Source organism: Phyllobates terribilis, unplaced genomic scaffold (assembly GCF_046119375.1).
Source record: "Phyllobates terribilis strain yellow unplaced genomic scaffold, ASM4611937v1 Scaffold_9__5_contigs__length_417890890, whole genome shotgun sequence".
Taxonomy (NCBI): Eukaryota; Metazoa; Chordata; class Amphibia; order Anura; family Dendrobatidae; genus Phyllobates; species Phyllobates terribilis.
In genome coordinates this window covers 300,693,018-300,707,239 of record NW_027362769.1, presented here as the reverse complement: position 1 = coordinate 300,707,239, position 14,222 = coordinate 300,693,018, and the positions used below count along the sequence as shown (strand labels likewise).

The 14,222-nt window shown below is 39.0% G+C and overlaps 1 protein-coding gene and 3 non-coding genes across 4 annotated transcripts in view; 3 read left to right on the top strand and 1 right to left on the bottom strand.

Moving 5' to 3' along the window:
- LOC141160962 (dehydrogenase/reductase SDR family member 7B-like) overlaps positions 1-6,046 on the bottom strand; it is a 146,551-nt gene extending 140,505 nt beyond the window's left edge. Inside the window, exons 1-2 of the mRNA XM_073645754.1 lie at positions 5,929-6,046; positions 2,596-2,748 (exon numbers count right to left, since the gene is read on the bottom strand). Coding sequence (XP_073501855.1) covers positions 2,596-2,748; positions 5,929-6,007 — 232 coding nt within the window. The 5' untranslated portion in view covers positions 6,008-6,046. The remainder of the gene's footprint in view (positions 1-2,595; positions 2,749-5,928) is intronic.
- Positions 6,047-9,584: 3,538 nt separating this feature from the next.
- Positions 9,585-9,666, top strand: TRNAS-GCU (transfer RNA serine (anticodon GCU)). Its single transcript has one exon. It is a non-coding gene; the product is annotated as a tRNA-Ser (tRNA).
- Positions 9,667-12,204: 2,538 nt separating this feature from the next.
- Positions 12,205-12,286, top strand: TRNAS-GCU (transfer RNA serine (anticodon GCU)). The gene has a single exon. It is a non-coding gene; the product is annotated as a tRNA-Ser (tRNA).
- A 1,228-nt stretch (positions 12,287-13,514) lies between these two features.
- Positions 13,515-13,596, top strand: TRNAS-GCU (transfer RNA serine (anticodon GCU)). Its single transcript has one exon. It is a non-coding gene; the product is annotated as a tRNA-Ser (tRNA).
- The last annotated feature ends 626 nt before the right edge of the window (positions 13,597-14,222 follow it).

Here is a 14,222-nt window from a genome sequence, read left to right as displayed (position 1 = left end):
GCCTTCGCCATACTTTTCTCTTTCCATCATTCTGGTAGAGGTTGATCTTGGTTTCATCTGTCCAAAGAATGTTCTTCCAGAACTGTGCTGGATTTTTTAGATGTTTTTTATCAAAGTCCAGTCTAGCCTTTTTATTCTTGATGCTTATGAGTGGCATGCACCGTGCAATGAACCCTCTGTATTTACTTTCATCCAGTCTTCTCTTTATGGTAGATTTGAATATTGATACGCCTACCTCCTGGAGAGTGTTGTTCACTTGGTTGGCTGTTGTGAAGGGGTTTCTCTTCACCGTGGAGATTATTCTGCGATCATCCACCACTGTTGTCTTCCATGGGAGCCCAGGTCTTTTTGCATTGATGAGTTCACCAGTGCTGTCTTTCTCTCTCAGGATGTACCAAACTGTAGATTTTGCCACTCCTAATATTGTAGCAAATTCTCGGATGGGTTTTTTCTGTTTTTGCAGCTTAAGGATGGCTTGTTTCACCTGCATAGAGAGCTCCTTTGACCGCATGTTTACTTCACAGCAAAACCTTACAAATGCAAGCACCACACCTAAAATCAACTCCAGGCCTTGTATCTGCTTAATTGAGAATGACATAATGAAGGGATTGCACACACCTGTCCATGAAATAGTCTTGGAGTCAATTGTCCAATTACTTTTGGTCCCTTTAAAAACAGGGTGGCACATGTTAAGTAGCTGAGACTCCTAAACCCTTCATCCAATTTTAATGTGGATACCCTCAAATGAAAGCTGAAAGTCTGAACTTCAATTGCATCTGAATTGTTTTGTTTAAAATTCATTGTGGTAATGTGTAGAACCAAAATTAGAAAAATGTTGTCTCTGTCCAAATATATATGGACCTAACTATATGTTCAGTAAATGCACTCAATACTTGGTCGGGGCTCCTTTTGCATCAATTACTGCATCAATGCGGCGTGGCATGGAGGCGATCAGCCTGTGGCACTACTGAGGTGTTATGGAAGCCCAGGTTGCTTTGATAGCAGCCTTCAGCTTGTCTGCATTGTTGGGTCTGGTGTCTCTCATCTTCCTCTTGACAATACCCCATAGATTCTTCATGGGGTTAAGGTCAGGCGAGTTTGCTGGCCAATCAAGCACAGTGATACTGTTGCTTTTAAACCAGGTATTGGTAGTTTTGGCAGTGTGGACAGGTGCCAAGTCCTGGTGGAGAATGAAATTTCCATCCCCAAAAAGCTTGTTGGCAGAGGGAAGCATGAAGTTCTCTAAAATTTCCTGGTAGATGGCTGCGCTGACTTTGGTCTTGATAAAACACAGTGGACCTACACCAGCAGATGACATGGCTCCCCAAACCATCACTGATCGTGGAAACTTCACACTAGACCTCAAGCAGCTTGGATTGTGGCCTCTCCACTCTTCCTCCAGACTCTGGGACCTTGTGGAGTGTGTCAAAGACTGCCTTCTGGACATCTGTCAAGTCAGCAGTCTTCCACATGATTGTGGAGCCTACTGAAACAGACTAAGGGACCTTTTTAAATGCTTAGGAAGCCTTGTGCAGGTGTTTTTTGTTAATTATTTTGATTTACTGGGATAATGACTTTTGTGTTTTCATTGGCTGTAATCCATAATCATCAACATTAAACAGAAATAAACACTTGAAATAGATCACTCTGTTTGTAATGACTCTAAATAATATAGGAGTTTCACTTTTTGTATTGAAGAATTGAAATAAATTAAGTTTTTGATGATATTCTAATTTAGTGAGATGCACCTGTATGTTTGGTATCTGCATACTCTCGTACTGACCTCGAGAATCATACAGTCAAGTCAGCTTTACCATATAGTGAACTTGGTAAAAAAACAAAAACACCAAAACACAATTGGGGAGTTGCACTTTTTTTTCAATTTAAATGCACTTGGAATTTTTTTCCCCATTTTCCAGTAAACTATGTGGTAGAATGAATGGTGTCATTAAAAAGCACACTTTATGTACTATGTCCTATGTACGAAAAAAAAAAAATATATATATATATATATATATATATATTGCTCTGGGAAGAAGGGGAGGAAAAAATGAAACCAAAAAATGGCCATGTCATGAAGAGGGTAAAGATCCAAATGGGGACCATAGGCAGAGAAGAGACTTGTCCAGTTCAGCCCCGGCCAGCTTCTCCCCACACCACTCGAGTTGATTGACATGTCTTTACCGTGTGTACATGGGGAGAGACCTGTCAATCACTTGGAGCGATCCTGGGAGAAGCTGGCAGAAGACCTTTGAACCATGCTTTTTCAGGAAAGGTAAAGTGTTTCACAAAAAAAACATACCTGGCTACTATTGTGCAGCCTGGATCTGATTCCTGTGGCTTGTGGTTTGGGCAGCATGAATCTATTGACAGTTTCCCTTTAAAATAGCTTGATTACTAGCCTAATATAAGGTTCAATGGTCAAAATGAAAAAATCCTGAAATTTTGCAGCTTTCTTCAATACAGATATAAATATAGAAAATAAAATAATAAAAACAGACATGGCTAAAGAACTTGTTTTAAAAAATAGATCATATGACTAATTGCACATTCCGTTTAAAGACAAAGAGATTTTGCTTAAAAATGACTACTTACCTCCATATGTGGACCCATCATCAGTCACAGCATTAAGCGACAAGTTAGTTTGAATATACCCAAGGCTTACAACAGTGACTGCAATGTCATGTGGCACCATCTCAGCTCTCAGGCAATCAAAGAAAGCCTGCGTGGCATGTTTAGATGCTGAATCTGTGGACAAAAAGTGCATTTTACTCAGACAATGGTTGCACCAACATCAGGGCAGTGGTGGCTGATGGCGCACAATGACCCATACCATATAAATGGCTTTGTCCTCCTCCCCTGCACAACCCATCTACCATAAGTGGACATGGTAAAGTGATGACCAACTGTTTCTACCATTGATGGTCACATTAAGTTGTTTAGCTTTCCTACTTTCCTTTAAGTAAAATATCCATGTTTTATTTAATTCTAATAAAAAAAACATATAGAATTATCACCCAGAAAAAAAGAAACCCAGATATTTAGTGACCCCCTATCCCAGGGATTGAGAGGGTGGTCATTTGGTTAAGATACATCGATGACATTTTCATGATATGGAAAGGAACTGAGAATGACTGTGAGCTTTGTGGAAGGGCTGAATGTGAACGATATGGGTCTACGATTCACATATGAAATGAATCGAGAAAAGCTAGCATTTCTTGATGTCCACATCCAAAAAGGGGAGAACGGCGAACTAATCACAAGCACGTTTAGAAAACCAACTGCAACTAATTCCCTTTTGAGATGGGACAGTGGACATCCTGCCCCACTCAAGAAGGGCATCCCAAAGGGACAGTACTTGAGGATACGCAGGAATTGTTCTAATATTAACAAATTCAATGAACAAGCAGATGATTTGAGACAGCGTTTTTTAGAAAGAGGTTACCCTAGGGGGATTTTGACAGAGGCATATAAATCCTCCTTGATTAAAGAGCGAAAAGATCTCCTCAGACCAGCTGTAAATAACAAACTGGAGAATAAGTCTAGATTGATCACTAGATTCTCAAACCGTGCTAATGACATTAGAGAAATTCTCAAACGTCATTGGCCAATTCTGCTAATGGATGCGGACATTAATGAAAGTATACATGACATCCCCCAAATTACCTTCCGGAAGGGTCGATCATTAAGAGATAGACTAGTCCATAGCCATTACAAACAGTCTCCTCAGACAACATGGTTGGAAACAAAAATGAAGGGTTGCTATAAATGTGGAGATTGTATAGCATGCAGATCGGTGAAACAAACAAAATTTTTCATGAGTAATAACACAAAAAGGGAATACAACATTAGGCATTTCATCAATTGTCGAAGTGTAGGTATAATCTATAAAGCAACGTGTGAATGTGGGGCCGAATATGTTGGAATGACGAAAAGGGAATTTAGGAAGAGAATCAGGGAACCCATTCGTGACACCATAAATAAGAGAAATACCCCTATCGCCAATCATTTAAACAACTTTCATGGAGGAAATACTGATAAAATAACATTTGTGGAGACTGATAAGATTCCTTCCCCCCAGAGAGGGGGCGATTGGGATCCTACAAAAAGAATCCAAATGGATCTTTTGGTTAAAAACGGTACAACCAACTGGACTCAATGAACAACTATCCTTCATCCCTTTTCTCTGAGATTATAGGTGAGAGAATAGGAGTGAAATTTAGGGCCACTACGTAGGTCCCCTAGGTTGCCAACCTCCGCATGAGGTAGGTGACAGTATAGGAAAGGAATCACAAGTAAGGAAATATTTAGACCCCCTTATCTTATTCCCAAGAAAATCTCCCTCACTGTTTTTTCCTCCGTTTTACACTATCCCCTTATTGTTTGTCGGACATGCGAGCTCAGGGCCCCCACCCCCTATATTTTCAATTGCTTAATTGATTTTTGATGAACTATTGGGTGTAAAACCTCACTTTGGTCCTATATTCATGTATGTATGATTGTTGCTATTGACAGGAACTTGCACATGCTTATATAGAAAAGGTCCTGTTAGGAAGAACAGTTTCCTCTGACCTTTGAGTACTACTCAATATATTGGGGATAGGGAAACACCTTGAGGGTGGACTACACCCTACAATATAACCCCTCAGTACATTCTCCAACATAAATGTGCCCTTTGGGGTGGTAGGCATGACCCTAACCCCGTAAGCGCAGGCTCCGAGATCTATGTGACGGTTCTGGAACGTGGTGCGTTCCACTTCGGAGCTTGCGTTCCACGGGCCGGATATACGTCACAGAGAAACCGGAAGTGACTTGGAAAACCGGCTGCGACTTGGAATACCGGCCGCGAGTGCATGTGAAATAGGAGACCTTGCGCTCCAGCGTGCGTGTCAGGATACAGGCATGACTATGGAGAGCAACTCTATAGGGACACTAAATACCGGAAATGCATACCATATGGCAGGACAGGTGGTTAACATTTAAAATGTACGCAGTTCACCAACAGTGTCAGACATTCTTGGAAGATGGCATAAGGCTCCTGATGAATAATGAAACGTGTCGGGAGCCGAAGCACTGCATAATCTGCACTGACACCAATGAAGGAGACTTCAGGACAGATAAGTCTGCCTATATATATTAGAATTGGTGAAATGGTTTAAATTGTGCCAAACTATTTAATTGTAACAGAATCTATAGGCTGCTAAGAGAGTTTGACAAGCAGAAAGATGATGTACAAGTTATGACACTGCGTTTTGAGGTTCATAATTTTTCAGTATCTCATAAAACTGACAGTATGCCAAATCAATCGATTTTATTTGAGGGCTGCTAAAGACAAGTTTAATAAGCAACATGATTGTGTATTAATTAAAAGCAACAATCATGACATTATAATTTAGGATTATGGTAATTCTGTGTCTCGCAATTTTTTTGTCTGTTTGGTAAAAAAAAGGGGGTACAATATTCACTCTTATCCCCTGAATAAGTGGTTTAATAGGAGTGTTTGATGATTTATAATGCAAAAAGGACCCCCTATTCAAAAGAGCTCGAACTGGGGCATAATGAATTTACAATTATCAGTAACCTTTTCTGAGCCTCCTGTAGGAAACAGAGTATATGAATTGTAATTGCGCAGTCAAATTTAAAAACTTGGTTTCGTAATGGTATAAATCCAGGAATTTGTCAGTTCTTTTTTTTCAGAGTGCATATACGCATATCTGATTTTTATATATGCACAGTGCACTTTTTTCTGGGTGATAATTCTATATGTTTTTTTATTAGAATTAAATAAAACATTGATATTCTTAACCTCTTGCTACTATTTCCTGATTGATAATTGAGGTTATCTATACTAGCTGAATTGTAAGCAAAACTATCCACTTTCCCTAGTTATAGATGCTCAGTATGTAGATTTGTTTCCTGCGTACTTACATGCCGATCTGAAAGGGATGCTTATTTTCCCCTGAACACTACTGATTGCAACGATATGTGCTCTCTTGTTCTTGATCATTGATGGCAGAACAGCTTTATGGAATACAAAATTTGTAAAACAACAAACATAAAAAAATTACAATAAAATATTTTACAGTTACACAAAAACTGTGTATTTCATAACACGTTAATGAACCTTAACCCTTTCAGTATGCAGCTATTTTGGGGACAAATGAATACATATAACTTGCTGAAAAAAACATTATACAGTATAATATAAAAATTTTTAACTTTATTCTACAGGTCGGTACAAGTATGTGAATAGCAAATTTTATATATTTTTTCTTTTTATGTTTAGCTTCCTTTGTGTTGCCATATTGTGAGAGGCCTTTTTATTTTTTCATCAACCAAGCAATTTGAGGACTTGTTTTTCGAGGGGTGAAAAATCACAGCAGAGAAACTCCAATGAGACGGGTGTAAGGTGTATAGTTTCTCCTTCGGAGAGCCAACGGACACTTATAGGCCATGCAATGCTCCCCTCGAAACTTAAATGTACAAATAACATCTTCAAAGAGAAAGAGGTCAGGCCACATGACTTGGGAAAAGGCAAACCAGAAACTTCATTTGCAGACACGTGTTCGGTGTGCATGGCCTATAAGTTTCTTTACACCAACTTGACATTCTCCACAAGCTTTACCCCATAAACCACATGTCAGAGGCCCCTCGCCCACCTAACAAGTTCTCCAGTTTTGCATTGATGAGGAGGGCAACATCCCAAAACATGTCTGCAAATGGGGTTTGGCTTCTTATACTACTTCATGTTGCTAAGTCCAATAGTGACTTTTAGGAGTTCGTATTCTCTTCCTTTTTGAAGATGCTATTTGCGTACAAATGAGACACTATTGTGATCCCCTACACCCAATTCCTACATAAATATACATACACACTAGGAAAGGTTTTGAGAAGGAATAACGAGCACTTAATCCACTAGGATAGAGAATATGGTGTTTTCATCAGTCACGTTCTCAGATGTTATTATCAGCTTCCTTTTACCTAAGAATTGGAATTAAATGGTATGTTCTATTAGTAACTTGGTATATGTATCTATTTATCCCAGAGTCTCTTTTTGTGTTTTTTAATATCTCCCTCTTATAGTGTGTGTGTGCATATTTTTTTAATTATTTTTATAGAGAGAGTAATTAAATACATATGCATGGATCCTATACATACTGTATTTGGGTGATCCAAGCCCTTTGTTATTAGTGGAGATCGTATTTTTGTTGTTTTCAAGGGATGAGCTGACATTTTCATTAGCGCATTTCGGGATTACATTGATTTGTTTTTGTTCCATTATTTTGGCTGGTGGATAAACAAACACAGCTATTCTGACATTTTTATTTACAGCATTCAAAATAATGGTAATATACCAGGATATTTTATAAGAGGAGCTTGAATGCCCATGTAATACATTCCAATACGTTGACAGGCATTTTATTAAACCCTGCCTAGCCTCCAAGCAGTTAGTGTTGGGATCAGTGTTCTTGCCGATTCCAACAGTTTCTCTGCCCTATGGGCTTCACCTGCTGAACGAGCGGGTTGTAGACATGTGATCAGTGTGAACTACACATCTGTCATGGCGCAATAACGAATCGGTCCCAATGATTGGTATATACAGGTGCTTCTCACTAAATTAGAATATCATCAAAAAGTTCATTTATTTCAGTTCTTCAATACAAAAAGTGAATTTCATATATTATATAGAATCATTACAAACAGAGTGATCTATTTCAAGTGTTTATTTCTGTTAATGTTGATGATTATGGCTTACAGCCAATGAAATCACAAAAGTCATTATCTCAGTAAATTAGAATAGTTAACAAAAAACACCTGCAAAGGCTTCCTACATGTTTAAAAAGGTCCCTTAGTCTGTTTCAGTAGGCTCCACAATCATGGGGAAGACTGCTGACTTGACAGATGTCCAGAAGGCAGTCATTGACACACTCCACATGGAGGGTAAGCCACAAAACGTCATTGCTAAAGAAGCTGGCTGTTAACAGAGTGCTGTATCCAAGTATATTAATGGAAAGTTGAGTGGAAGGAAAAAGTGTGGTAGAAAAAGGTGACCAAGCAACCGGGATAACCGCAGCCTTAAAGGATTGTTAAGAAAAGGGCATTCAAAAATTTGGGGAAGATTCACAAGGAGTGGACTGCTGCTGGAGTCATTGCTTCAAGAGCCACCACACACAGACGTATCCAGGACATGGGCTCCAAGTGTCACATTCCTTGTGTCAAGCCACTCATGACCAATAGACAATGCCAGAAGAATATTACCTGGGCCAAGGAGAAAAAGACCTGGACTGTTGCTCAGTGGTCCAAGGTGTTGTTTTCAGATGAAAGTACATTTTGCATTTCATTGTGAAATCAAGGTCGCAAAGTCTGGAGGAAGAGTGGAGAGGCACACAATACAATCCAAGCTGATTGAGGTCTAGTGTGAAGTTTCCACAATCAGTGATGGTTTGGGGAGCCATGTCTTCTGCTGGTGTAGGTCCACTGTGTTTTATCAAGAACAAAGTCAGTGCAGCCATCTACCCGGAAATTTTAGAGCACTTCATGCTTCCCTCTGCCGACAAGCTTTTAGAGATGGAAATTTCATTCTCCAGCAGGACTTGGCCCTTGTCCACACTGCCAAAAGTACCAATACCTGGTTTAAAAACAACAATGAATTCTTCAAACATGAAAGCTTAAATCTTCTACCATTCAAGAAGGCTGCTATCAAACTTTGCTTAGAGAGTCAGATACGTAAGGAGGAGGCATTTCAAAATAATAAAATAAAATCCACTGGTTTTACTTTTTTCATGCTTGATTCAATCTTTCTTCCTCTTTAGCACTTATAGCAGATTCTTACTCCCACTATTGCACTATCACAGAGACTTAGCAAAGGCCAATTTGATGTTGACCCACTATGAGGATAGAAAGATTCATACTGAGAAGATGAAAAGAATGCACTGCTGAGATTTGAACTCAGGATCTCCTGTTTACTAGACAGGCGCTTTAACCAACTAAGACACAGCACCACAAGCTGGTGAGGATGGGAAAGCCAGGGAAGATTTAGTCACTAATCGATAATTTCAAGTGGTTAATTGAGCAAAACAACATTGAGCTTCAGTTCCATTCCACACACAGCAGAAGCATTGAATAAGATGTCGCTCTCAGTCATGGCAATTAAGAAACCGAGTATTTTTTGAAGAGCATTCTCGAAAAGGACCATGACAAATTTTCAGAATGCGACAGAAGCTGTATCGAGAACAAGGGCTTGGGATTTGAAGTTCCATAATTAAATGATCCATCTTTTATCACAGCTGGAAATTGGGGCTTGTTTTGCTTCCCAGTCATGAGACAGAATAGACAGATTGAAAGAATGCCACTGCAGTGCCAAAAGTAGAAACAATTAGGAATGATTGATAAGTTGCTATTAAAACCCTTTGCACTGGTTCATTTCTGATAAGGTTTGTCCTAATCTAACTTTAGACAATAGATACTCTAGGAGATGAGATGAGGCCATACTGCCAAATGCCTTTATACAATCTTCAGTAAAAACACCCTGACAGCTTAAAATCCTCATGAGATTTACCTCCTAATTTAAACTTGGTCATGTAGACGAGGTGGCCGAGTGGTTAAGGCGATGGACTGCTAATCCATTGTGCTCTGCATGCATGGGTTCGAATTCCATCCTTGTTGTCATAATCTGCTTCTTTCCGTTTGACAAGATTGGCTTTCATTTTTAGGCAAAATGGTGTATACTTCAAGCATGAAAGTTGATTCTTTTCTCTTTCAAGAAAGCTGCTATAGTCCTATCGTCTGGTTTCTACTTGTTCATGCAGGCAAGTTGGCTGTGTAGTTAAGATGATACATTAACAATGCAGTTAAGAGATTGAGCTATGCATGCATGGCTTTGAATTCAATCTGTCCTATTTCTTTTCTGATTCTTTTAAGTTTCCAGCTCAAGGTTTTATTTTCTGCCCAAGCAATGAATTCTTCAAACATGAAAGTTTAAATCTTCTACCATTCAAGAAGGCTGCTATCAAACTTTGCTTAGAGAGTCAGATACGTAAGGAGGAGGCATTTCAAAATAGTAAAATAAAATCCACTCGTTTTACTTTTTTCATGCTTGATTCCATCTTTCTTCCTCTTTAGCACTTATAGCAGATTCTTACTCCCACTATTGCACTATCACAGAGACTTAGCAAAGGCCAATTTGATGTTGTCCCACTATGAGGATAGAAAGCTTCATACTGAGAAGATGAAAAGAAGGCACTGCTGAAATTTGAACTCAGGATCTCCTGTTTACTAGACTGGTGCTTTAACCAACAAAGACACAGCACCACAAGCTGGAGAGGACGGGAAAGCCAGGGAAGATTTAGTCACTAATCGATAATTTCAAGTGGTTAATTGAGCAAAACAACATTGAGCTTCAGTTCCATTCCACGCACAGCAGAAGCATTGAATAAGATGTCGCTCTCAGTCATGGCAATTAAGAAACCGAGTATTTTTTGAAGAGCATTCTCGAAAAGGACCATGACAAATTTGCAGAATGCGACAGAAGCTGTAGCGAGAACAAGGGCTTGGGATTTGAAGTTCCATAATTAAATGATCCATCTTTTATCACAGCTGGAAATTGGGACTTGTTTTGCTTCCCAGTCATGAGACAGAATAGACAGATTGAAAGAATGCCACTGCAGTGCCAAAAGTAGAAACAATTAGGAATGATTGATAAGTTGCTATTAAAACCCTTTGCACTGGTTCATTTCTGATAAGGTTTGTCCTAATCTAACTTTAGACAATAGATACTCTAGGAGATGAGATGAGGCCACACTGCCAAAAGCCTTTATACAATCTTTAGTAAAAACACCCTGACAGCTTAAAATCCTCATGAGATCTTACCTCCTAATTTAAACTTGGTCATGTTGACGAGGTGGCGGAGTGGTTAAGGCGATGGACTGCTAATCCATTGTGCTCTGCATGCATGGGTTAGAATCCCATCCTCCTTGTCATAATCTGCTTCTTTCCATTTGACAAGATTGGCTTTCATTTTTAGGCAAAATGGTGTATACTTCAAGCATGAAAGTTGATTCTTTTCTCTTTCAAGAAAGCTGCTATAGTCCTATCGTCTGGTTTCTACATGTTCATGCAGGCAAGTTGGCTGTGTAGTTAAGATGATACATTAACAATGCAGTTAAGAGATTGAGCTATGCATGCATGGCTTTGAATTCAATCTGTCCTATTTCTTTTCTGATTCTTTTAAGTTTCCAGCTCAAGGTTTTATTTTCTGCCCAAGCAATGCATTCTTCAAACATGAAAGTTTAAATCTTCTACCATTCAAGAAGGCTGCTATCAAACTTTGCTTAGAGAGTCAGATACGTAAGGAGGAGGCATTTCAAAATAGTAAAATAAAATCCACTGGTTTTACTTTTTTCATGCTTGATTCCATCTTTCTTCCTCTTTAGCACTTATAGCAGATTCTTACTCCCACTATTGCACTATCACAGAGATTTAGCAAAGGCCAATTTGATGTTGTCCCACTATGAGGATAGAAAGCTTCATACTGAGAAGATGAAAAGAAGGCACTGCTGAAATTTGAACTCAGGATCTCCTGTTTACTAGACAGGCACTTTAACCAACTAAGACACAGCACCACAAGCTGGTGAGGACGGGAAAGCCAGGGAAGATTTAGTCACTAATCGATAATTTCAAGTGGTTAATTGAGCAAAACAACATTGAGCTTCAATTCCATTCCACGCACAGCAGAAGCATTGAATAAGATGTCGCTCTCAGTCATGGCAATTAAGAAACCGAGTATTTTTTGAAGAGCATTCTCGAAAAGGACCATGACAAATTTGCAGAATGCGACAGAAGCTGTATCAAGGACAAGGGCTTGGGATTTGAAGTTCCATAATTAAATGATCCATCTTTTATCACAGCTGGAAATTGGGACTTGTTTTGCTTCCCAGTCATGAGACAGAATAGACAGATTGAAAGAATGCCACTGCAGTGCCAAAAGTAGAAACAATTAGGAATGATTGATAAGTTGCTATTAAAACCCTTTGCACTGGTTCATTTCTGATAAGGTTTGATCTAATCTAACTTTAGACAATTGATACTCTAGGAGATGAGATGAGGCCACACTGCCAAAAGCCTTTATACAATCTTCAGTAAAAACACCCTGACAGCTTAAAATCCTCATGAGATCTTACCTCCTAATTTAAACTTGGTCATGTAGACGAGGTGGCTGAGTGGTTAAGGCGATGGACTGCTAATCCATTGTGCTCTGCATGCATGGGTTCGAATCCCATCCTCGTCGTCATAATCTGCTTCTTTCCGTTTGACAAGATTGGCTTTCATTTTTAGGCAAAATGGTGTATACTTCAAGCATGAAAGTTGATTCTTTTCTCTTTCAAGAAAGCTGCTATAGTCCTATCGTCTGGTTTCTACATGTTCATGCAGGCAAGTTGGCTGTGTAGTTAAGATGATACATTAACAATGCAGTTAAGAGATTGAGCTATGCATGCATGGCTTTGAATTCAATCTGTCCTATTTCTTTTCTGATTCTTTTAAGTTTCCAGCTCAAGGTTTTATTTTCTGCCCAAGCAATGAATTCTTCAAACATGAAAGTTTAAATCTTCTACCATTCAAGAAGGCTGCTATCAAACTTTTCTTAGAGAGTCAGATACGTAAGGAGGAGGCATTTCAAAATAGTAAAATAAAATCCACTGGTTTTACTTTTTTCATGCTTGATTCCATCTTTCTTCCTCTTTAGCACTTATAGCAGATTCTTACTCCCACTATTGCACTATCACAGAGACTTAGCAAAGGCCAATTTGATGTTGTCCCACTATGAGGATAGAAAGCTTCATACTGAGAAGATGAAAAGAAGGCACTGCTGAAATTTAAACTCAGGATCTCCTGTTTACTAGACTGGTGCTTTAACCAACAAAGACACAGCACCACAAGCTGGTGAGGACGGGAAAGCCAGGGAAGATTTAGTCACTAATCGATAATTTCAAGTGGTTAATTGAGCAAAACAACATTGAGCTTTAGTTCCATTCCACGCACAGCAGAAGCATTGAATAAGATGTCGCTCTCAGTCATGGCAATTAAGAATCCGAGTATTTTTTGAAGAGCATTCTCGAAAAGGACCATGACAAATTTGCAGAATGCGACAGAAGCTGTAGCGAGAACAAGGGCTTGGGATTTGAAGTTCCATAATTAAATGATCCATCTTTTATCACAGCTGGAAATTGGGACTTGTTTTGCTTCCCAGTCATGAGACAGAATAGACAGATTGAAAGAATGCCACTGCAGTGCCAAAAGTAGAAACAATTAGGAATGATTGATAAGTTGCTATTAAAACCCTTTGCACTGGTTCATTTCTGATAAGGTTTGTCCTAATCTAACTTTAGACAATAGATACTCTAGGAGATGAGATGAGGCCACACTGCCAAAAGCCTTTATACAATCTTCAGTAAAAACACCCTGACAGCTTAAAATCCTCATGAGATCTTACCTCCTAATTTAAACTTGGTCGTGTAGACGAGGTGGCCGAGTGGTTAAGGCGATGGACTGCTAATCCATTGTGCTCTGCATGCATGGGTTCGAATCCCATCCTCGTCGTCATAATCTGCTTCTTTCCGTTTGACAAGATTGGCTTTCATTTTTAGGCAAAATGGTGTATACTTCAAGCATGAAAGTTGATTCTTTTCTCTTTCAAGAAAGCTGCTATAGTCCTATCGTCTGGTTTCTACATGTTCATGCAGGCAAGTTGGCTGTGTAGTTAAGATGATACATTAACAATGCAGTTAAGAGATTGAGCTATGCATGCATGGCTTTGAATTCAATCTGTCCTATTTCTTTTCTGATTCTTTTAAGTTTCCAGCTCAAGATTTTATTTTCTGCCCAAGCAATGAATTCTTCAAACATGAAAGTTTAAATCTTCTACCATTCAAGAAGGCTGCTATCAAACTTTGCTTAGAGAGTCAGATACGTAAGGAGGAGGCATTTCAAAATAGTAAAATAAAATCCACTGGTTTTACTTTTTTCATGCTTGATTCCATCTTTCTTCCTCTTTAGCACTTATAGCAGATTCTTACTCCCACTATTGCACTATCACAGAGACTTAGCAAAGGCCAATTTGATGTTGTCCCACTATGAGGATAGAAAGCTTCATACTGAGAAGATGAAAAGAAGGCACTGCTGAAATTTGAACTCAGGATCTCCTGTTTACTAGACAGGTGCTTTAA